Here is a 25,677-nt window from a genome sequence, read left to right as displayed (position 1 = left end):
TACAAACAGTGAGTAAAAATGAAGATCAGTATTACTAAAACAGACAGTAACATTGAATACCAACAGTTTTGAAACAGCCAGTGAAACTGCAGACAAATACTGTTAAAACAGTGAAGTTGAAAACCAATAGTGTTGAAACACCATAAAAGTGAAGATCAGTATTGTTGAAACAGACTGAGAAAATGTAGACGTACAGCATGAAAACAGTCAGTGAAACTGAACACCAATAGGGTTAAAACATACTTTGAAATTGAAGACTAGCAGTGTTGAAACAGTTTATGAAACTGAAGACCAACAGTGTAAAAACAGTGAGTGAAAGTGAAGACCAATAGTGTGGAAAACAGTCAGTGGAACTCAAGAACAGTAGTGTTGAAATGAAAGTGAAAGTGAAGACCAACAGTGTGACAATAGATAGTGAAACTGAAGACAAACACTATTCAAAGAGAGAGTTAAATTGAAGAACAACAGTGTTGGAACAGTCAGTGAAAGTGAAGACCATTAGTGTATATACAATTAATGAAATTGAAGGTCAATAATGATGAAACAAAAGTGAAAGTGAAGACCAACAGTGTGTAAACAGTCCATCAAAGTCAAGACCACTAGTGTTGAAAAGGAAGTGAAAGTGAAGACCAGCAGTGTGAGAACAACATTCAAACTGAAGATAAATAGTACTGAAAAAGATAGTGAAATTGAAGACCAACAGTGTTGGAACAGTCAGCAAAAATGAAGACAAATAGTATTAGAACAGTCTGTGAAACTGAAGACCAATAGTGTTGAAACAGAACTGCAAGAGTATACCAACATTGTGGAAACAGAGAGTGAAACTGAAGACCAACAGTGTTGAAACAGACAGTAAAAGTGAAGACCAATAGTGTTGAAACAGAGTGAAATTTAAGTACATTTATGTTAAAAAATCAGTGAAATTCAATACCAACATTGTTCAAACAGACAGTTGAACTGAAAACCAGTAATGTTGAAACAGACAGTGAAAGGCATGACCAACACTGCAAAAACAGTAAACTTAAGACTAATAGTGTTTAAACAGAAATGAAAGTGAAGAACAACAGTGTCAAAACAGTTAATGAAAGTGAAGATCTACAGTAGTGAAACAGACAGTGAAATTTATTAATAATGGTGTGAATACAATCAGTTGAAATGAAGGTAGCACTGATGAAACAGTAAATGATTATGAACATCCACTCCTGTGAAACAGACAGTGAAACTGAAGACCTACACTGTTAAAATATTGAGCAAAAGTGAAAACTAACAGTGTTGAAACAGAAAATGAAATTAAAAAGCCTGCACTGTTGAATTAGTGAAAATGAAGATTAACACTGTTGAAACAGACCGTGAAATTGAAACAGTTATTAAATGTGAAGACCAGTAGTGTTAAAATATAGAGTGAAATTGAAGACCAACACTGTTGAAATGCAGTGAAATTGAACATCAACACTGTTCAAACTGTAAGTGAAACTGAAGACCAATTGTTTTCATACAGACAGTGAAATTGAAGACCTACTCTGTTCAAACATTCAGTTAAAGTCAAAACCAACACTACTGAAACATACTGTGAAATTGATGATGTACTCTATTGAAGTATTAAAAGAGAAGACCAGTTGTAAAAGAGAGTAAAAGTGAAGGCACACTGTTCAAACAGACAGTCAAATTAAAGACCAACACTGTTTCAAAACAGCTATTGCAACTGAAAACCAGTATTGCTGAAACTGACTGTGAAAATGAAGATCTCCACTTTTGTAACAGTCTGTGAAATTGAAGATCGACACTACTGTAACAGTCATTGAAAGTGAAGACCAACATTGTTGAACGAGACCGTGAAATTGAAGGCCGACACTACTGAAACAATTATTGAAAGTGAAGACCAACACTGTTGAAACACAGTGAGGTTGAACACCAACACTGAGCAAATCGTCAGTGAAACCAAAGATCAACAGTGTTGATAAAGTTAGTAAAATTGAAGACTTACATTGTTGAAACATGCTGTGCCAATGAAGACCAACACTGTTGACACATACCTTGAAATTGAAGACCAGTAGTGTTAAATTATAGTGAAATTGAAGATCAACATTGTTGAAGCAGTCTGAGCTTGATTTTAATGCCAATATGTTCTCAAGTATAAAGTCAAGTTTGTCCTTGTAAAAGAAAAGAGAGAATCTATTAGAATTAGGAACTTTTCATATTTTTTTAGTTTCTTACATTTCCTAAAGTTGTAAGTTAATTTAAGCCTTCAGCCACAGTATTGTTTAACTTAACGTGGTTTTCACTTAACTTTGGTTGAACCATTATTATTTTCTACAGAAGTCAGAGTTGACTTCTGCTTTAATTATAAATTACTTAACATTGCTTTGTTGAGGTTAATAGTGCTGCATTTATGATTTATAATAGTTTTATTTATCTTCATTGAATAACATTTAGGTTTTAACTTTTAATAACATGGATATTTGTTTGTTTGTTTGTTTTCATTTTTAGTGATAGTATAATTTACAGAGTGGAGGAAACATGTAGCTAATGAGAATTCAATCAAAGTTTAACAGCATTCTTGCATGTTCAATGCACCCAGTTGCCCTCGTTTTTTATGTTTTTATTTTATGATTGTGTGATTGTTTCTGTGAATATACATTTTTATCTTGGTAGTTCTTTAGACCCAGTTTGGAGACCTAAGAGATGCTCAGTCACACTCTGTAACCATGTGTATCACATATATTTAGTCAGTAGGCCTTACTGACTACTCAGTAGAATAAAACATTCTATGGAAAAAGCCTTAGGGGTCATAACAGTGACTGTCAAATTTCATTATTCGATTAGTCTATGAGTCGGCAGGGGGTGGGTGCAGTTTACTAGATGCCTTCTTTCGAATCTACCTGGCCTGGAATCGCCAGGTAATTAAGGCACTCGACTCATAATCCGAGGGTCACAGATTCGAATCCCCGTCATATGAAAACATGCTCGCCCTTTTAGCCATGGGGTCATTATAATGTGATGGTCAATCTCTCTATGTGTTGTTAAAAGAGTAGTCCAAGAGTTAGTGGTAGGTGGTAATGACTAGCTGCTCTCCATCTAGTCTGGAACCTTCATCTAAACAAATGCTCAGTGAAGGTGTTGTACTCTTTGGGCAAAAGGCATCCGATCTTACAGAATCATGGTGATGACCTGTCACCGGATGTGTTTCTTCATCTTCATCATTTCTTGGGTGCGGCATGTTCAAATTGAGATCATTTGTTGTTTTCATGTCTGTTCATCATTCTCTATATGTCCTTTTCTTGTACCCTGATCATCAAGGGCTTCGGTGACACTAGAATTATCGTTTCTGTCCCTTTCTTGTGTTAATGACTTGTTTGAATGGGATTGTTTTGGAGTACCATTAACAGAATCAGGTTGCTTGGAATATCGAATCTTTTTTGCAGTAGGTGTAAAAGGTGCGGATTCAGTCGATGGTCTACCAGAATAGTTACAGTTTTTACGACTTGACACCCTATTTGGAGGGCGTTCCCAAGCAGTGACCTGTCTGTGACTGCCAGAACCTCTTCCTCCCTCTGTTTGACTAGTATCAAGTTCATTCAGGAACACAGACATTCGAACTGGACATTTCAACAGTGACTTGTCATGTGAAAGTTTATCCAGGATTTCCGATGACGCTAGATAAGGATTGCAAAGAAAGATCAAATATTTATTATGTTCTATATACTTAAAAATCTTAAAGGTTTTTGAATGTTCTAAATGTTCATTCAATTTTTCTCTCAATAACCACCCTTTCTCTGCAAACAGTGAAAGAATGTAAAGATGCAGGATGTTATGAACTAGACAACATGCAACTGTTCCTTTTCTCTTTTATACCACGCATATGAGGTTAAACTAGGTAGTGGATGTTCCCTCCCCGTCAAACACAATTTGTGTTTTACTTCTGCTCGTACTTAAAAAACAAAAAACGCCATAGCATTCCACATAATGACCCACCACATTCGTGTCCTGGTATTGAGTTTTGGGGCGACAATTTTTTCATTTTTGTACTTATTAACAAAATGCACAATCAGACATTGTTCACAACAAAGCAATTATCCCCACTGTGGTATGATGAAACAATACATACAATCAGTCATTTTTGATGACAAAGCAGTTGTCCCCATTGCAGTTCAGTGAAACAATACATACAATCAGATATTGTTAACAACAAAGCAGTTGTCCCCATTGTGATGTTGTGAAACAATACATACAATCAGACATTGTTGACAACAAAGCGCTTGCTTTCATTGTAAGTACAGTGAAACATTGCACACAATCAGATGTTGATAATAAAGCACTTGCATCCATTTTAATACTAGAAAACAATATGTATATAAAATCAGACATTGTTGACTGCAAAGCAGTTGTAAGTACAATAAACCAATACTTACAATCAGACATTGTTGACAGCAAAGCATTTACTTCCATTACTAGCTTCAGTCTCCACTGGAGTTCTTCTTTCTCCATAGATAATCGAGACTTTGACTTCACCTCTTTCTCAAACTCCTCCTCTAGCTGTAGTCTTTCTCTTTTTAACTGTCTGCAAGTTGAAATATGAAAGTCAGACCACAGTTACTATCTAACGATTTTCTTGAACAAAGATCTGGTTTGTTCTTTGTACAAGTTAATCTTATTTTATTCTTATTTTCATGACATATATTGTCAGAAACAATATCTGACAACTGATGGATTATAAACCAGGTACAAATTATTTTAATATAGAACTATTTGTTGCATGTTAGACAGCTGAAAATACCCAGTTTTGAGCCAATGCTTAAACTAAGGGATTTTCAGTGATGGGACAAATATCATATCTTAATGTATAATGTACAGTTTCAGAGCAAAACCTGTTATATATTGGTGGCTGTGTTAAAATCGTTTCATGTTTCTGCAGATATAGTTTTATTAAAAACAAATAACCTCCACAAGCATGCATTACATTATTTGATCCTTAAAGATGTGATGTTTACATAGTCTGTAACAACATAAGTCTAGGTAGTTGTTTGATTCTAATAATGAGCTGTCATATTTACATAGATCATAGTAACAAGTTCATAATCAAAGTCATTGTTGGAATAAGTGTCCTATTTCTATACACACTTTTACAAAACACGTTTTGAACTGTGTTATGTTCGATTAATTTATGATTAGTTCTTTTATCAGATTAGACAGTCTTTGACCAGATTAGATGAAATATAGTAATTTGAGTTTATACTATTAACAACTAATATATCAAGTTTAGGATCTTATGTTTACTCATGAACAAGTTAAGTCATAAATATAGTTAACAGTAATTTTATAGAAGTCACAAGATTAATCTGGCACTGTCTGTTGTAATCATTAAAATGACACTACTGAGCTTTCATTATAATTAAACTTCAAACCTGTCTACAGTAAAAGTTGTTGTTGTTTTATTTTAGAATTAATTTGTGATTCTATGTTTAATAAATATTATAGTTTTAAGGTTTCTATAAGTTACTTTCAGTATTGTCAAATTATAGAAGACTGAATGGAGTCAGAACATGGTTAAACTATAGTCTAAGAGAGATACTGAAAAAAAGTAAATTAAAGTTATCTAATTATTTGATTGAAACTAAAAGTAATTCATATATTACTTAAGACAATTAGCTAACTAGAAACACATATTGTTCTAAAAAAACAAAAGTTAAATCCATAATGGACTGCATCACTTCTAATAACACTGATGGGATATGTTAAGCCTCATTATGACATTATGTTGGATGAAATAATGATAAAATAAATCATATTACAGACGTTAACACTACTGTTTCCCCTGATTATGTTAAACAATTAGATATAAAAAAAGTAACTTAATCTAAACTGGATATATTGTTAATGGATTATAACTGAAACAAATACACATAGTTATCGTTTGTAAAGTAATTCACTTGGTTAAGGAAAATGTAGTTCACTACAGAATTGCACTAAATGAATAACAACAGCTGGCACCAGCTTTTTGTGTCAAGAAGAAAGCAATAAAACATAATATCAAATTAAATTCTTAAAAAGGTTTTTTTAAATTATTGTTGTTTTAATTTACTTCTTAACAATAACTGTATAAGCAATAACGATATCAATACAAATAAACTTGGAATTAAATCAAAAGAATGAGAAGACACTCCTTAATTATGATTGTGTTGTTTGCTGTTTGGTCATACTTTTACTGTTAAACTGTAAACTGGTAATCATATTTGACCACAACTTCAAATGATTTAGTTCACTTTGGACTAAGCAGTCATCTATTCGCTGGAACTCCTTTTACCTCTCAATTCAAACTTTCTCATCCACCATAGCTTGTAAATCTTCATTCCTTGCCTTCAGCTTCTGAATCTCTTGTGTTGCAGATGGTAACTTCTCCAACTAGTGATTTAATAAAAAAAAAATTAAAGAAGCTAAACTTCAAACATCAATTTATGGGTTTAATTGCACATAAGTTTTTATGTTTGAATATCAACAAAGGTTACCTTCAATGTGATGATTATGTTGTTCTTTCAAAGCTGCAACTAATTGAGTGTTCTGGTTCTGGACATCTCTAGCAGACTGAGCATGAATATTTTTAAAGTCTTCAATCTTTAGGAAAATATGAAATGCAATTCATTTAAACTGCTGTCAAGTGTTTTTTAATTATAAATAATATATTTTGTTGTTTGTATTTTAAAGCAACAGATAACGCCACTAAAGTTTATGGTAACCACACTTTTTCTTAATTTCGCACAAAGCTACATGAGGTTTATCTGCACTGGCCACCCCTACTTTAGCACTGTAAGAGTAGAGGGAAGGCAGCTAGTCTTTACCATCCACTGCCAATTCTTGGGCTACTCTTTTACCAATGAATAGTGGGATTGGCATTCACATTATAACGCCCCCATGGCTGACGGGAATTTGAACTCACGACCCTCGGATTACTAGTCTAGCGCCTTAACCACCTCGCCACGCCAGGCCTAACCAATTTTTTGAGACTTAGTTTACAACTTTAGATCACGGTTCTTTCATTAAGTCAACTTGCTGGGAACTAAAACGATAAAACTAAATAAACTCTCAAATATAAATTAAAATCGAGTCACAATTCATAAATTCTCTTTGTCTTACGAAATTATTTTGTATCATTATTAGAATAAGGTCTAAGAAACACTTTTATACCAGGGTAATGCTTTAACTGGTTGAAAGCTCTTTCTATATAAATCTTAAGTGTTTCAAAGTGAAGACATTATTAAAAATCATTCCCACCACTGAGAGCCTATTTTAATACCGTATTCACTATATGGGAGGAGAGTTGTATATTTTCTTGTTGGAAATTTTATAGTCCCCCCCATCCCCCTGGAATAATAGTAGTTATAAAACTTGACCTCTTAAATTTGATCACGTTGTTCAACAAGATATAAAGTTATTATGGAAATGGGAAAGCCAACTTCAGAGAAAAGTTTAAATTTTAGCCTCGCCATAACTGCTCATAAGATCTCTAAGTTCGTTGTAGTTGTTTTGGAACAGCTCTTTTTTTTCTTTCTTATCTTTGTCTTTATTTCTAGATCATTTGATAAAATATTTCAAATACTTGACTTTAGGTTATCAGGAGCTCAATAGCAATATTCTGCATAGAAAAGAATTCCTATTATACTTTTAATTCTCAGTGTAAAAAATTTGAAGCTCTTACTTGTTTCACCAACCAATTAAACACGCAAATCTCTTGTGCTGAGATACAAACGTTAACACTTTTACACCTAAAATGTATTTTTGATAGGTACCTATCTCCTATCACACAAAGCTATCTCAATTACTCTTTGCACTCTAAGCATTGTTAAATATTTTTGCAATCAGTGCATCAGTCTTTATACCCTTTCAACTTTATGCTTTTTATAAACATGTGCACATCATGTCACTGTTTGTTCTCCACCAGTAGTGGCACATCTGTCTCCCTCTAACAGTGAAGGCACACTGTTCAAACAGACAGTCAAATTAAAGACCAACACTGTTTCAAAACAGCTATTGCAACTGAAAACCAGTATTGCTGAAACTGACTGTGAAAATGAAGATCTCCACTTTTGTAACAGTCTGTGAAATTGAAGATCGACACTACTGTAACAGTCATTGAAAGTGAAGACCAACATTGTTGAACGAGACCGTGAAATTGAAGGCCGACACTACTGAAACAATTATTGAAAGTGAAGACCAACACTGTTGAAACACAGTGAGGTTGAACACCAACACTGAGCAAATCGTCAGTGAAACCAAAGATCAACAGTGTTGATAAAGTTAGTAAAATTGAAGACGTACATTGTTGAAACATGCTGTGCCAATGAAGACCAACACTGTTGACACATACCTTGAAATTGAAGACCAGTAGTGTTAAATTATAGTGAAATTGAAGATCAACATTGTTGAAGCAGACTGAGCTTGATTTTAATGCCAATATGTTCTCAAGTATAAAGTCAAGTTTGTCCTTGTAAAAGAAAAGAGAGAATCTATTAGAATTAGGAACTTTTCATAATTTTTTTAGTTTCTTACATTTCCTAAAGTTGTAAGTTAATTTAAGCCTTCAGCCACAGTATTGTTTAACTTAACGTGGTTTTCACTTAACTTTGGTTGAACCATTATTATTTTCTACAGAAGTCACGTTCAGCTTTCAAGTGGTTTTATTAAAGATTTTTGGAAGAGTTGACTTCTGCTTTAATTATAAATTACTTAACATTGCTTTGTTGAGGTTAATAGTGCTGCATTTATGATTTATAATAGTTTTATTTATCTTCATTGAATAACATTTAGGTTTTAACTTTTAATAACATGGATATTTGTTTGTTTGTTTTCATTTTTAGTGATAGTATAATTTACAGAGTGGAGGAAACATGTAGCTAATGAGAATTCAATCAAAGTTTAACAGCATTCTTGCATGTTCAATGCACCCAGTTGCCCTCGTTTTTTATGTTTTTATTTTATGATTGTGTGATTGTTTCTGTGAATATACATTTTTATCTTGGTAGTTCTTTAGACCCAGTTTGGAGACCTAAGAGATGCTCAGTCACACTATGTAACCATGTGTATCACATATATTTAGTCAGTAGGCCTTACTGACTACTCAGTAGAATAAAACATTCTATGGAAAAAGCCTTAGGGGTCATAACAGTGACTGTCAAATTTCATTATTCGATTAGTCTCTGAGTCGGCAGGGGGTGGGTGCAGTTTACTAGATGCCTTCCTTCGAATCTACCTGGCCTGGAATCTCCAGGTAATTAAGGCACTCGACTCGTAATCCGAGGGTCACAGATTCGAATCCCCCGTCATATGAAAACATGCTCGCCCTTTCAGCCATGGGGTCATTATAATGTGATGGTCAATCTCTCTATGTGTTGTTAAAAGAGTAGTCCAAGAGTTAGTGGTAGGTGGTAATGACTAGCTGCTCTCCATCTAGTCTGGAACCTTCATCTAAACAAATGCTCAGTGAAGGTGTTGTACTCTTTGGGCAAAAGGCATCCGATCTTACAGAATCATGGTGATGACCTGTCACTGGATGTGTTTCTTCATCTTCATCATTTCTTGGGTGCAGCATGTTCAAATTGAGATCATTTGTTGTTTTCATGTCTGTTCATAATTCTCTATATGTCCTTTTCTTGTACCCTGATCATCAAGGGCTTCGGTGACACTAGAATTATCGTTTCTGTCCCTTTCTTGTGTTAATGACTTGTTTGAATGGGATTGTTTTGGAGTACCATTAACAGAATCAGGTTGCTTGGAATATCGAATCTTTTTTGCAGTAGGTGTAAAAGGTGCGGATTCAGTCGATGGTCTACCAGAATAGTTACAGTTTTTACGACTTGACACCCTATTTGGAGGGCGTTCCCAAGCAGTGACCTGTCTGTGACTGCCAGAACCTCTCCCTCCCTCTGTTTGACTAGTATTAAGTTCATTCAGGAACACAGACATTCGAACTGGACATTTCAACAGTGACTTGTCATGTGAAAGTTTATCCAGGATTTCGATGACGCTAGATAAGGATTGCAAAGAAAGATCAAATATTTATTATGTTCTATATACTTAAAAATCTTAAAGGTTTTTGAATGTTCTAAATGTTCATTCAATTTTTCTCTCAATAACCACCCTTTCTCTGCAAACAGTGAAAGAATGTAAAGATGCAGGATGTTATGAACTAGACAACATGCAACTGTTCCTTTTCTCTTTTATACCACGCATATGAGGTTAAACTAGGTAGTGGATGTTCCCTCCCCGTCAAACACAATTTGTGTTTTACTTCTGCTAGTACTTAAAAAACAAAAAACGCCATAGCATTCCACATAATGACCCACCACATTCGTGTCCTGGTACTGAGTTTTGGGGCGACAATTTTTTCATTTTTGTACTTATTAACAAAATGCACAATCAGACATTGTTCACAACAAAGCAATTATCCCCACTGTGGTATGATGAAACAATACATACAATCAGTCATTTTTGATGACAAAGCAGTTGTCCCTATTGTAGTTCAGTGAAACAATACATACAATCAGATATTGTTCACAACAAAGAAGTTGTCCCCATTGTAGTACAGTGAAACAATACATACAATCAGATATTGTTCACAACAAAGCAGTTGTCCCCATTGTGATGTAGTGAAACAATACATACAATCAGACATTGTTGACAACAAAGCGCTTGCTTTCATTGTAAGTACAGTGAAACATTGCACACAATCAGATGTTGATAATAAAGCACTTGCATCCATTTTAATACTAGAAAACAATATATACAAAATCAGACATTGTTGACTGCAAAGCAGTTGTAAGTACAATAAACCAATACTTACAATCAGACATTGTTGACAGCAAAGCATTTACTTCCATTACTAGCTTCAGTCTCCACTGGAGTTCTTCTTTCTCCATAGATAATCGAGACTTTGACTTCACCTCTTTCTCAAACTCCTCCTCTAGCTGTAGTCTTTCTCTTTTTAACTGTCTGCAAGTTGAAATATGAAAGTCAGACCACAGTTACTATCTAACGATTTTCTTGAACAAAGATCTAGTTTGTTCTTTGTACAAGTTAATCTTATTTTATTCTTATTTTCATGACATATATTGTCAGAAACAATATCTGACAACTGATGGATTATAAACCAGGTACAAATTATTTTAATATAGAACTATTTGTTGCATGTTAGACAGCTGAAAATACCCAGTTTTGAGCCAATGCTTAAACTAAGGGATTTTCAGTGATGGGACAAATATCATATCTTAATGTATAATGTACAGTTTCAGAGCAAAACCTGTTTTATATTGGTGGCTGTGTTAAAATCGTTTCATGTTTCTGTAGATATAGTTTTATTAAAAACAAATAACCTCCACATGCATGCATTACATTATTTGATCCTTAAAGATGTGATGTTTACATAGTCTGTAACAACATAAGTCTAGGTAGTTGTTTGATTCTTATAATGAGCTGTCATATTTACATAGTTCATAGTAACAAGTTCATAATCAAAGTCATTGGTGGAATAAGTGTCCTATTTCTATACACACTTTTACAAAACACGTTTTGAACTGTGTTATGTTCGATTAATTTATGATTAGTTCTTTTATCAGATTAGACAGTCTTTGACCAGATTAGATGAAATATAGTAATTTGAGTTTATACTATTAACAACTAATATATCAAGTTTAGGATCTTATGTTTACTCATGAACAAGTTAAGTCATAAATATAGTTAACAGTAATTTTATAGAAGTCACAAGATTAATCTGGCACTGTCTGTTTTAATCATTAAAATGACACTACTGAGCTTTCATTATAATTAAACTTCAAACCTGTCTACAGTAAAAGTTGTTGTTGTTTTATTTTAGAATTAATTTGTGATTCTATGTTTAATAAATATTATAGTTTTAAGGTTTCTATAAGTTACTTTCAGTATTGTCAAATTATAGAAGACTGAATGGAGTCAGAACATGGTTAAACTATAGTCTAAGAGAGATACTGAAAAAAAGTAAATTAAAGTTATCTAATTATTTGATTGAAACTAAAAGTAATTCATATATTACTTAAGACAATTAGCTAACTAGAAACACATATTGTTCTAAAAAAACAAAAGTTAAATCCATAATGGACTGCATCACTTCTAATAACACTGATGGGATATATTAAGCCTCATTATGACATTATGTTGGATGAAATAATGATAAAATAAATCATATTACAGACGTTAACACTACTGTTTCCCCTGATTATGTTAAACAATTAGATATAAAAAAGTAACTTAATCTAAACTGGATATATTGTTAATGGATTATAACTGAAACAAATACACATAGTTATCGTTTGTAAAGTAATTCACTTGGTTAAGGAAAATGTAGTTCACTACAGAATTACACTAAATGAATAACAACAGCTGGCACCAGCTTTTTTGTGTCAAGAAGAAAGCAATAAAACATAATATCAAATTAAATTCTTAAAAGGTTTTTTTAAATTATTGTTGTTTTAATTTAATTTTTAACAATAACTGTACAAGCAATAACGATATCAATACAAATAAACTTGGAATTAAATCAAAAGAATGAGAAGACACTCCTTAATTATGATTGTGTTGTTTGCTGTTTGGTCATACTTTTACTGTTAAACTGTAAACTGGTAATCATATTTGACCACAACTTCAAATGATTTAGTTCACTTTGGACTAAGCAGTCATCTATTCGCTGGAACTCCTTTTACCTCTCAATTCAAACTTTCTCATCCACCATAGCTTGTAAATCTTCATTCCTTGCCTTCAGCTTCTGAATCTCTTGTCTTGCAGATGGTAACTTCTCCAACTAGTGATTTAATAAAAAAAAAATTAAAGAAGCTAAACTTCAAACATCAATTTATGGGTTTAATTGCACATAAGTTTTTATGTTTGAATATCAACAAAGGTTACCTTCAATGTGATGATTATGTTGTTCTTTCAAAGCTGCAACTAATTGAGTGTTCTGGTTCTGGACATCTCTAGCAGACTGAGCATGAATATTTTTAAAGTCTTCAATCTTTAGGAAAATATGAAATGCAATTCATTTAAACTGCTGTCAAGTGTTTTTTAATCATAAATAATATATTTTGTTGTTTGTATTTTAAAGCAACAGATAACGCCACTAAAGTTTATGGTAACCACATTTTTTCTTAATTTCGCACAAAGCTACATGAGGTTTATCTGCACTGGCCACCCCTACTTTAGCACTGTAAGAGTAGAGGGAAGGCAGCTAGTCTTTACCATCCACTGCCAATTCTTGGGCTACTCTTTTACCAATGAATAGTGGGATTGGCATTCACATTATAACGCCCCCATGGCTGACGGGAATTTGAACTCACGACCCTCGGATTACTAGTCGAGCGCCTTAACCACCTCGCCACGCCAGGCCTAACCAATTTTTGAGACTTAGTTTACAACTTTAGATCACGGTTCTTTCATTAAGTCAACTTGCTGGGAACTAAAACGATAAAACTAAATAAACTCTCAAATATAAATTAAAATCGAGTCACAATTCATAAATTCTCTTTGTCTTACGAAATTATTTTGTATCATTATTAGAATAAGGTCTAAGAAACACTTTTATACCAGGGTAATGCGTTAACTGGTTGAAAGCTCTTTCTATATAAATCTTAAGTGTTTCAAAGTGAAGACATTATTAAAAATCATTCCCACCACTGAGAGCCTATTTTAATACCGTATTCACTATATGGGAGGAGAGTTGTATATTTTCTTGTTGGAAATTTTATAGCCCACCCCATCCCCCTGGAATAATAGTAGTTATAAAACTTGACCTCTTAAATTTGATCACGTTGTTCAACAAGATATAAAGTTATTATGGAAATGGGAAAGCCAACTTCAGAGAAAAGTTTAAATTTTAGCCTCGCCATAACTGCTCATAAGATCTCTAAGTTCGTTGTAGTTGTTTTAGAACAGCTCTTTTTTTTCTTTCTTATCTTTGTCTTTATTTCTAGATCATTTGATAAAATATTTCAAATACTTGACTTTAGGTTATCAGGAGCTCAATAGCAATATTCTGCATAGAAAAGAATTCCTATTATACTTTTAATTCTCAGTGTAAAAAATTTGAAGCTCTTACTTGTTTCACCAACCAATTAAACACGCAAATCTCTTGTGCTGAGATACAAACGTTAACACTTTTACACCTAAAATGTATTTTTGATAGGTACCTATCTCCTATCACACAAAGCTATCTCAATTACTCTTTGCACTCTAAGCATTGTTAAATATTTTTGCAATCAGTGCATCAGTCTTTATACCCTTTCAACTTTATGCTTTTTATAAACATGTGCACATCATGTCACTGTTTGTTCTCCACCAGTAGTGGCACATCTGTCTCCCTCTAACAGTGAAGGCACACTGTTCAAACAGACAGTCAAATTAAAGACCAACACTGTTTCAAAACAGCTATTGCAACTGAAAACCAGTATTGCTGAAACTGACTGTGAAAATGAAGATCTCCACTTTTGTAACAGTCTGTGAAATTGAAGATCGACACTACTGTAACAGTCATTGAAAGTGAAGACCAACATTGTTGAACGAGACGTGAAATTGAAGGCCGACACTACTGAAACAATTATTGAAAGTGAAGACCAACACTGTTGAAACACAGTGAGGTTGAACACCAACACTGAGCAAATCGTCAGTGAAACCAAAGATCAACAGTGTTGATAAAGTTAGTAAAATTGAAGACGTACATTGTTGAAACATGCTGTGCCAATGAAGACCAACACTGTTGACACATACCTTGAAATTGAAGACCAGTAGTGTTAAATTATAGTGAAATTGAAGATCAACATTGTTGAAGCAGACTGAGCTTGATTTTAATGCCAATATGTTCTCAAGTATAAAGTCAAGTTTGTCCTTGTAAAAGAAAAGAGAGAATCTATTAGAATTAGGAACTTTTCATAATTTTTTTAGTTTCTTACATTTCCTAAAGTTGTAAGTTAATTTAAGCCTTCAGCCACAGTATTGTTTAACTTAACGTGGTTTTCACTTAACTTTGGTTGAACCATTATTATTTTCTACAGAAGTCACGTTCAGCTTTCAAGTGGTTTTATTAAAGATTTTGGAAGAGTTGACTTCTGCTTTAATTATAAATTACTTAACATTGCTTTGTTGAGGTTAATAGTGCTGCATTTATGATTTATAATAGTTTTATTTATCTTCATTGAATAACATTTAGGTTTTAACTTTTAATAACATGGATATTTGTTTGTTTGTTTTCATTTTTAGTGATAGTATAATTTACAGAGTGGAGGAAACATGTAGCTAATGAGAATTCAATCAAAGTTTAACAGCATTCTTGCATGTTCAATGCACCCAGTTGCCCTCGTTTTTTATGTTTTTATTTTATGATTGTGTGATTGTTTCTGTGAATATACATTTTTATCTTGGTAGTTCTTTAGACCCAGTTTGGAGACCTAAGAGATGCTCAGTCACACTCTGTAACCATGTGTATCACATATATTTAGTCAGTAGGCCTTACTGACTACTCAGTAGAATAAAACATTCTATGGAAAAAAGCCTTAGGGGTCATAACAGTGACTGTCAAATTTCATTATTCGATTAGTCTCTGAGTCGGCAGGGGGTGGGTGCAGTTTACTAGATGCCTTCCTTCGAATCTACCTGGCCTGGAATCTCCAGGTAATTAAGGCACTCGACTCATAATCCGAGGGTCACAGATTCGAATCCCCCGTCATATGAAAACATGCTCGCCCTTTCAGCCATGGGGTCATTATAATGTGATGGTCAATCTCTCTATGTGTTGTTAAAAGAGTAGTCCAAGAGTTAGTGGTAGGTGGTAATGACTAGCTGCTCTCCATCTAGTCTGGAACCTTCATCTAAACAAATGCTCAGTGAAGGTGTTGTACTCTTTGGGCAAAAGGCATCCGATCTTACAGAATCATGGTGATGACCTGTCACTGGATGTGTTTCTTCATCTTCATCATTTCTTGGGTGCGGCATGTTCAAATTGAGATCATTTGTTGTTTTCATGTCTGTTCATAATTCTCTATATGTCCTTTTCTTGTACCCTGATCATCAAGGGCTTCGGTGACACTAGAATTATCGTTTCTGTCCCTTTCTTGTGTTAATGACTTGTTTGAATGGGATCGTTTTGGAGTACCATTAACAGAATCAGGTTGCTTGGAATATCGAATCTTTTTTGCAGTAGGTGTAAAAGGTGCGGATTCAGTCGATGGTCTACCAGAATAGTTAGTTTTTACGACTTGACACCCTATTTGGAGGGCGTTCCCAAGCAGTGACCTGTCTGTGACTGCCAGAACCTCTCCCTCCCTCTGTTTGACTAGTATTAAGTTCATTCAGGAACACAGACATTCGAACTGGACATTTCAACAGTGACTTGTCATGTGAAAGTTTATCCAGGATTTCCGATGACGCTAGATAAGGATTGCAAAGAAAGATCAAATATTTATTATGTTCTATATACTTAAAAATCTTAAAGGTTTTTGAATGTTCTAAATGTTCATTCAATTTTTCTCTCAATAACCACCCTTTCTCTGCAAACAGTGAAAGAATGTAAAGATGCAGGATGTTATGAACTAGACAACATGCAACTGTTCCTTTTCTCTTTTATACCACGCATATGAGGTTAAACTAGGTAGTGGATGTTCCCTCCCCGTCAAACACAATTTGTGTTTTACTTCTGCTAGTACTTAAAAAACAAAAAACGCCATAGCATTCCACATAATGACCCACCACATTCGTGTCCTGGTACTGAGTTTTGGGGCGACAATTTTTTCATTTTTGTACTTATTAACAAAATGCACAATCAGACATTGTTCACAACAAAGCAATTATCCCCACTGTGGTATGATGAAACAATACATACAATCAGTCATTTTTGATGACAAAGCAGTTGTCCCTATTGTAGTTCAGTGAAACAATACATACAATCAGATATTGTTCACAACAAAGAAGTTGTCCCCATTGTAGTACAGTGAAACAATACATACAATCAGATATTGTTCACAACAAAGCAGTTGTCCCCATTGTGATGTAGTGAAACAATACATACAATCAGACATTGTTGACAACAAAGCTTGCTTTCATTGTAAGTACAGTGAAACATTGCACACAATCAGATGTTGATAATAAAGCACTTGCATCCATTTTAATACTAGAAAACAATATATACAAAATCAGACATTGTTGACTGCAAAGCAGTTGTAAGTACAATAAACCAATACTTACAATCAGACATTGTTGACAGCAAAGCATTTACTTCCATTACTAGCTTCAGTCTCCACTGGAGTTCTTCTTTCTCCATAGATAATCGAGACTTTGACTTCACCTCTTTCTCAAACTCCTCCTCTAGCTGTAGTCTTTCTCTTTTTAACTGTCTGCAAGTTGAAATATGAAAGTCAGACCACAGTTACTATCTAACGATTTTCTTGAACAAAGATCTAGTTTGTTCTTTGTACAAGTTAATCTTATTTTATTCTTATTTTCATGACATATATTGTCAGAAACAATATCTGACAACTGATGGATTATAAACCAGGTACAAATTATTTTAATATAGAACTATTTGTTGCATGTTAGACAGCTGAAAATACCCAGTTTTGAGCCAATGCTTAAACTAAGGGATTTTCAGTGATGGGACAAATATCATATCTTAATGTATAATGTACAGTTTCAGAGCAAAACCTGTTTTATATTGGTGGCTGTGTTAAAATCGTTTCATGTTTCTGTAGATATAGTTTTATTAAAAACAAATAACCTCCACATGCATGCATTACATTATTTGATCCTTAAAGATGTGATGTTTACATAGTCTGTAACAACATAAGTCTAGGTAGTTGTTTGATTCTTATAATGAGCTGTCATATTTACATAGTTCATAGTAACAAGTTCATAATCAAAGTCATTGGTGGAATAAGTGTCCTATTTCTATACACACTTTTACAAAACACGTTTTGAACTGTGTTATGTTCGATTAATTTATGATTAGTTCTTTTATCAGATTAGACAGTCTTTGACCAGATTAGATGAAATATAGTAATTTGAGTTTATACTATTAACAACTAATATATCAAGTTTAGGATCTTATGTTTACTCATGAACAAGTTAAGTCATAAATATAGTTAACAGTAATTTTATAGAAGTCACAAGATTAATCTGGCACTGTCTGTTTTAATCATTAAAATGACACTACTGAGCTTTCATTATAATTAAACTTCAAACCTGTCTACAGTAAAAGTTGTTGTTGTTTTATTTTAGAATTAATTTGTGATTCTATGTTTAATAAATATTATAGTTTTAAGGTTTCTATAAGTTACTTTCAGTATTGTCAAATTATAGAAGACTGAATGGAGTCAGAACATGGTTAAACTATAGTCTAAGAGAGATACTGAAAAAAAGTAAATTAAAGTTATCTAATTATTTGATTGAAACTAAAAGTAATTCATATATTACTTAAGACAATTAGCTAACTAGAAACACATATTGTTCTAAAAAAACAAAAGTTAAATCCATAATGGACTGCATCACTTCTAATAACACTCTGATGGGATATGTTAAGCCTCATTATGACATTATGTTGGATGAAATAATGATAAAATAAATCATATTACAGACGTTAACACTACTGTTTCCCCTGATTATGTTAAACAATTAGATATAAAAAAGTAACTTAATCTAAACTGGATATATTGTTAATGGATTATAACTGAAACAAATACACATAGTTATCGTTTGTAAAGTAATTCACTTGGTTAAGGAAAATGTAGTTCACTACAGAATTACACTAAATGAATAACAACAGCTGGCACCAGCTTTTTGTGTCAAGAAGAAAGCAATAAAACATAATATCAAATTAAATTCTTAAAAGGTTTTTTTAAATTATTGTTGTTTTAATTTAATTTTTAACAATAACTGTACAAGCAATAACGATATCAATACAAATAAACTTGGAATTAAATCAAAAGAATGAGAAGACACTCCTTAATTATGATTGTGTTGTTTGCTGTTTGGTCATACTTTTACTGTTAAACTGTAAACTGGTAATCATATTTGACCACAACTTCAAATGATTTAGTTCACTTTGGACTAAGCAGTCATCTATTCGCTGGAACTCCTTTTACCTCTCAATTCAAACTTTCTCATCCACCATAGCTTGTAAATCTTCATTCCTTGCCTTCAGCTTCTGAATCTCTTGTCTTGCAGATGGTAACTTCTCCAACTAGTGATTTAATAAAAAAAAAAAAAATTAAAGAAGCTAAACTTCAAACATCAATTTATGGGTTTAATTGCACATAAGTTGTTATGTTTGAATATCAACAAAGGTTACCTTCAATGTGATGATTATGTTGTTCTTTCAAAGCTGCAACTAATTGAGTGTTCTGGTTCTGGACATCTCTAGCAGACTGAGCATGAATATTTTTAAAGTCTTCAATCTTTAGGAAAATATGAAATGCAATTCATTTAAACTGCTGTCAAGTGTTTTTTAATCATAAATAATATATTTTGTTGTTTGTATTTTAAAGCAACAGATAACGGCACTAAAGTTTATGGTAACCACATTTTTTCTTAATTTCGCACAAAGCTACATGAGGTTTATCTGCACTGGCCACCCCTACTTTAGCACTGTAAGAGTAGAGGGAAGGCAGCTAGTCTTTACCATCCACTGCCAATTCTTGGGCTACTCTTTTACCAATGAATAGTGGGATTGGCATTCACATTATAACGCCCCCATGGCTGACGGGAATTTGAACTCACGACCCTCGGATTACTAGTTGAGCGCCTTAACCACCTCGCCACGCCAGGCCTAACCAATTTTTGAGACTTAGTTTACAACTTTAGATCACGGTTCTTTCATTAAGTCAACTTGCTGGGAACTAAAACGATAAAACTAAATAAACTCTCAAATATAAATTAAAATCGAGTCACAATTCATAAATTCTCTTTGTCTTACGAAATTATTTTGTATCATTATTAGAATAAGGTCTAAGAAACACTTTTATACCAGGGTAATGCGTTAACTGGTTGAAAGCTCTTTCTATATAAATCTTAAGTGTTTCAAAGTGAAGACATTATTAAAAATCATTCCCACCACTGAGAGCCTATTTTAATACCGTATTCACTATATGGGAGGAGAGTTGTATATTTTCTTGTTGGAAATTTTATAGCCCACCCCATCCCCCCTGGAATAATAGTAGTTATAAAACTTGACCTCTTAAATTTGATCACGTTGTTCAACAAGATATAAAGTTATTATGGAAATGGGAAAGCCAACTTCAGAGAAAAGTTTAAATTTTAGCCTCGCCATAACTGCTCATAAGATCTCTAAGTTCGTTGTAGTTGTTTTAGAACAGCGCTTTTTTTTCTTTCTTATCTTTGTCTTTATTTTTAGATCATTTGATAAAATATTTCAAATACTTGACTTTAGGTTATCAGGAGCTCAATAGCAATATTCTGCATAGAAAAGAATTCCTATTATACTTTTAATTCTCAGTGTAAAAAATTTGAAGCTCTTACTTGTTTCACCAACCAATTAAACATGCAAATCTCTTGTGCTGAGATACAAACGTTAACACTTTTACACCTAAAATGAATTTTTGATAGGTACCTATCTCCTATCACACAAAGCTATCTCAATTACTCTTTGCACTCTAAGCATTGTTAAATATTTTTGCAATCAGTGCATCAGTCTTTATACCCTTTCAACTTTATGCTTTTTATAAATATGTGCACATCATGTCACTGTTTGTTCTCCACCAGTAGTGGTACATCTGTCTCCCTCTACTATTCCTTCTTAATCCTCACTTTCAAGAATTGGCCTGTTCTAAAAAGAAGAACATCGGCCATGAAGAGGATGGATGTGAATTACCTATGGGAAATTATATTTTGGTGTTAAAAAATAACTTCTAATATGGTATTATCTGTACTCTGTAAAGGTAGAAGGGTCAGTTAAGAAGCACAGCAAAATAACTAACTATCCAGATTGAACAGGTGCACTCTGAGATGAATAAAGCACATAAATGGGGTACTTCTGGAACAGTTGTGCTCTTTGCACTGGAAATTGGAAACTAAAGTAGAATGTGTGAAAAATGGATCAATAGGTGCAAGTATTAGTCATGTATAAATGTAAGTATAATGAACTATATACTTTCTCACCCTCAACTGGATAGATTCTATAACTCATTTGTAACAACAAGATTGTGGATAGGGCATGTAGACCAATATATACGTATGTATGTGTGTGTGTATATAAACACACAGACCAACAACCAACTATAAGCAGAATACTTATCATATTCTCTTGTCTTCTTTGCACCACATGGAATTAATAAATGTTTTTTAAAGTGATTATTATCTTCCTTGTATTTTGCTTTTCCACTCTTGTTACCATGACATCATATACATATATTTCCTGATCAATATTCTGTTTATTATAAAATCTTTTTTTTTTACTTATGGAGACATGTTATTTGCAGAGTTGTGAGAGGATCATACAGTTTTTTATATATTTTTTTCGTTTGTGTATGTTATAAATGAAACTAGTAATAAACTGTCAGTGACATATATAATAGTTTTTATTTTCTTTATACAAACAGATAAAGATAACAGCTCTTGCACATCAATTAAAAGCACAAAAAATGTTTATTCTAAGATTTTTTAAAAATAATTTATGAACAAGCTTATATAAATTAGTGACAGGTTATGATGACTGTGGAATAGTGTATCCAGTGTAGTTAAACAGAATGAACAATTATCAGTGTTAGATTTTACTTCTTACAGTGGAGTTACCCTGGGTGTAATAATGTCTCCACTAATAAATGATATGAAATTGAAAAGTCCCCTTATTCATTTGTTTCTGCTATATAGTGCTAATCATAGTACAGTATATATATATACACTTACATATTGGATTTGTTTCTTTTTATATAACTTCTGTTTGTGTATGTATGTAGTTTATTAAGAAATTCCCAAATGTTAGTAATATGTGCACTGTTGCAACAAGGAAATTATATAGAGGATAATGTAATTTAAAATAATGTATTCACCACTAATTGATTCATTGCTATTGTGATATAATGCAGTTTGCAACTTAATTATTCATATATGTTTATATGAGATTTAAATTGGAAAACGGTTAGCAAAGTATACTGATGTTTTTTGTTTTTTTTAACTATTGTGATACACCAATTGCTTCCATAAATTCCAAATAAACTTTATCATAAACCTAATTTTGTGGGTGAACAATAAAATATTAGATATAACTGCATGTGTGTGAAAGTCAGCATCTGTGTGTGTAATTTTATAGCAGAAAGTACATTTGTTTTTATTCAGGACATTTACTTTTCTTGTGACATTTTCAAATTTGGGAACACAAACTCATCCACATGAGAAAAAGCCTTGAATTAAGACAAGTAATAATTTTGTTTTAAATTTTCTCTGATCATCTTTTCAGGTGAAATTAAGAGCATGGCCATTTCTACACATAACCAAACCAGAAAAAAATTGTTTCCATAAAACTAAAATGCAGAGATTATGCACTTAATCTGAGAGTTACCAATGGGAGTCATCAAATCCATTAGTTGCAAAAAGTTGGGTACACTATAAACCAAACATCTGAGTGAACTGAGGGTTCAGTACATTTAAACAAAAATTTAGAGTATAAAGAGGGTTGAGTGCATTTTCTAAAATAATTCTGAATAATCACTTCAAGAAATGTTGTAATAACCATAGCAGATATAAGTAGTATTTGAAAGGCATGTAAGTGAAGGACATTTATAACTTGTTTGGTGTCATAGGAACTGCAACTCTACCACAAAATGGTCACTTTTAGAAAGGTTATTTAACACCCCTTTTCTACACAAAATTTTGGCATTGGAAAACAAAGGAATACATGTTTAGATCAACTTGAAACATCAAAACCATCCAAAAAGAGACCTGAAAGAAGACATACGCCTCACCCATGGTACAGAAAATGCAGCATCTTGCAACAGATGAGAAAACATCAACATGGATGTCAGTCAGTAGCAAAATGCATCTTCATCAGCATGTAACATAATAAAAGAGTATGCCCATCTCAAAAGTGCCGGAAGTCAAATATACACATGCTATTTCACAATAAATCCATTCAATCATTGCATATCTAAAGTATCTGGAGACCAACAATGGCATAACAGTCAAATCATTCATAGATCAGACTGATGGAGAATTATCATTCTTGTACACTGAGATTGATTAAGGAAAACAGACAACGAGTAGTGGTGTATTCTTGAGACAGCTGTTTTACAATAGAACCTTTTCCAATAGAAACTATGTTTGACCATCAGACATTATTTGACTAACAATATTGTGATGTATTCAACCTCTCTGTATTAAGATAATTGTTTTATTTTAATTGTTAGAGGTCATCCTTTATTGTTAGAGGCTAGCATATAAAATTAATAACTGCTACTCACATTCTGTACAGATCCTACCCTAAAATAGTGGTAAAATCCCTCAACTGGCCAAGTCTCATCCACTTTCTCTTTTGAAGCTCGGTTCTTGTTTCTGCATAAAGAAATCACATCAGACCAAAATTTATTGTCTAAGGTTTTTAACATCATTTCTCTCTAAAATTTCTTCATATACTATTTAGTTACTACATCAATTAATATAGAGTGAGAACTTTCTCGGTTTACTCAGGATAAGTTGGTGTGTGTGTGGGGGGGTAACATTTGACAACACACTTACGTGTACTCTGACAAATTACATAGGTTAATATCAATCTATTGAGGTCTTTTTAAGATTGTTTCTAATACAGAAAACTGCAATTCTCTCTCTTCAATTGTCTCCCAGTAGCACAGTGGTATGTCTTGGGATTCACAGCACGAGAAACCGGATTTTCGATACCCGTAATGACCATGGTGGACCTTTGTGTCTAATTTTAAACAAACAGTTTTGAATTGTTAGTGTGCATTCTGTGAGCTGTATTCTTGTGTGTATTTAACGTTGTTAAAATGTCTATTAGAATAAGAACAAGAATCTCGTCATATACTGCATAAACATTTCAGAATTATTTAACATACAGTTGATAATTTAGCAGAAATAAGCATTTTCATAAACTACTTGAAGAAGCATAGCCTCACTATTCGAATATTAAAATCAGTCAAGATATTAAATCATTCAGGTTTCGTCATTCTTCATGTGTTAGTAATAGCTGATTTAGATATTTTATATCTAATTGCTTTGTATATATTGCTTATGCAGCATGTGATTATTATTTAGCTTGAATGCAAACTTCAAAAGATACTTTCGTAGATTTTTTTTAAATAGAAACCTGTTTTCTTATATATTTAATCATCCTTCCTCACTTTTTTGTATTATTATGGATTGTCAGGTTCATGGGACTGAATACTCTGTAGTTGGTGATGAATTTGAACAATAAATGGACATAACATAGTTCAATCATTTTAAGAATAATATATTCCAAACAAGTCAAATGAATGTAAACCCACAAAAAACTTGGTTCAATGTTGTGTATCACAATTGTTTATAAAGCTTCAAATAATTCTCATTTCTTCTAAAGTATTCGCACACGTTTGTTTAATAACTTCAGAATCCAACTGACAAGGCCTAACATGCACAGGTGACTACGGTGCACGACTTGCAATCTGACAGTTGCGAGTTCAAATCACCATCCAATCAAACAGCTTGTCTTTTCAGCTGTAGGGAACATCATAAAGTCATATACAATCCCACTAAGCATTGATAAAAGAGTAGACCAAGAACTTAGAAACTGAAGTAAGACTTCTTTTGTTCACATAGAATATGTCAAACCACTGTAATGTCAAAAATATGTTGTTTCAAAAGGTAATTATTTATAAAATTATGTTAACTAAACAACACAATAGTTGTACTCAACAGTAAAGCCAATCTACCATCGTATTTTTTTAAAAAAATTTTTACCAGGGGAGAAGTTGTCATTCAGTAACATTCTACAACTCACCAAACACATTAAGGGGTTGACTGTCACTCTTATAACAAGCCCATACCTTAAAGGGTAAAAATAATCTGTGGATCCAATGTAGCATTGTTTCTAGAAGGTTCCTAGGTTAATTTATAAATAAAAGAATCTTGAACAGTTTTCAAAAAAACCTATCTCCCTAACGTATTGATTCTAGTCTTTCCCGATCTATATGCCTGAAATTAAATTACCCATAATTATGATTTCATTAACTCTTTCAGCATGGGTTCGATCACGGAGACTGACCTTGTAACCATTTTGTGCTGCTTATAGTGTTCATGCTATAATTTTTTTTATTTATTATGCATATGTTCACGAAAGTTTGGATATTAACAGTGAATATTACAAGAATTCCGTACTCAAAAGTTTTAATCTTCTCAAGTGTGTCTGTGTTTTCTTATAGCAAAACCACATCGGGCTATCCGCTGAGTCTATCGAGAGGAATCGAATCCCTGGTTTTAGCGCTGTAAATACGTAAACTTGCCGCTGTACCAATGGGGGACTTATAAAACTGACCTTCACAAAATGATCTGTCTTGGCTGTGTTTTAGTAGATCAACATTTTGCAGAATACAATCATCTTTCAGTTATAATACATTATATATATATATACGTTATTACTGTTAACAAATAAGTTCTTAAACTTTGTTGTTGTTTTCTAAA

At 32.9% G+C, this 25,677-nt stretch overlaps 1 protein-coding gene across 7 annotated transcripts; it reads right to left on the bottom strand.

Moving 5' to 3' along the window:
- Nucleotides 1-1,355: 1,355 nt before the first annotated feature.
- On the bottom strand, nucleotides 1,356-24,802 carry LOC143222807 (uncharacterized). 7 transcript variants are annotated; one of them, XM_076449863.1, is made up of 10 exons: nucleotides 24,507-24,802; nucleotides 23,469-23,559; nucleotides 19,346-19,451; nucleotides 19,140-19,237; nucleotides 17,248-17,396; nucleotides 12,723-12,820; nucleotides 10,832-10,980; nucleotides 6,302-6,399; nucleotides 4,410-4,558; nucleotides 1,356-3,653 (listed from the first exon to the last, which is right to left on the bottom strand). In XM_076449863.1, exons 9-10 carry the CDS (start codon nucleotides 4,483-4,485, stop codon nucleotides 3,244-3,246), a joined length of 486 nt encoding a protein of 161 aa, XP_076305978.1. In that variant the 5' UTR covers nucleotides 4,486-4,558; nucleotides 6,302-6,399; nucleotides 10,832-10,980; nucleotides 12,723-12,820; nucleotides 17,248-17,396; nucleotides 19,140-19,237; nucleotides 19,346-19,451; nucleotides 23,469-23,559; nucleotides 24,507-24,802; the 3' UTR covers nucleotides 1,356-3,243. The 7 variants fall into 7 exon arrangements, 6 of the variants coding, with proteins under 6 accessions (XP_076305978.1, XP_076305981.1, XP_076305980.1 ...); XM_076449866.1 differs by lacking the exon at nucleotides 19,346-19,451 and adding an exon at nucleotides 12,925-13,030; XM_076449865.1 differs by lacking the exon at nucleotides 19,346-19,451 and adding an exon at nucleotides 6,504-6,609.
- Nucleotides 24,803-25,677: the final 875 nt, after the last annotated feature.

Source organism: Tachypleus tridentatus, chromosome 8, assembly GCF_004210375.1.
Source record: "Tachypleus tridentatus isolate NWPU-2018 chromosome 8, ASM421037v1, whole genome shotgun sequence".
In the NCBI taxonomy this organism is placed as follows: domain Eukaryota; kingdom Metazoa; phylum Arthropoda; class Merostomata; order Xiphosura; family Limulidae; genus Tachypleus; species Tachypleus tridentatus.
This window is presented reverse-complemented; position numbering and strand designations above follow the sequence as displayed.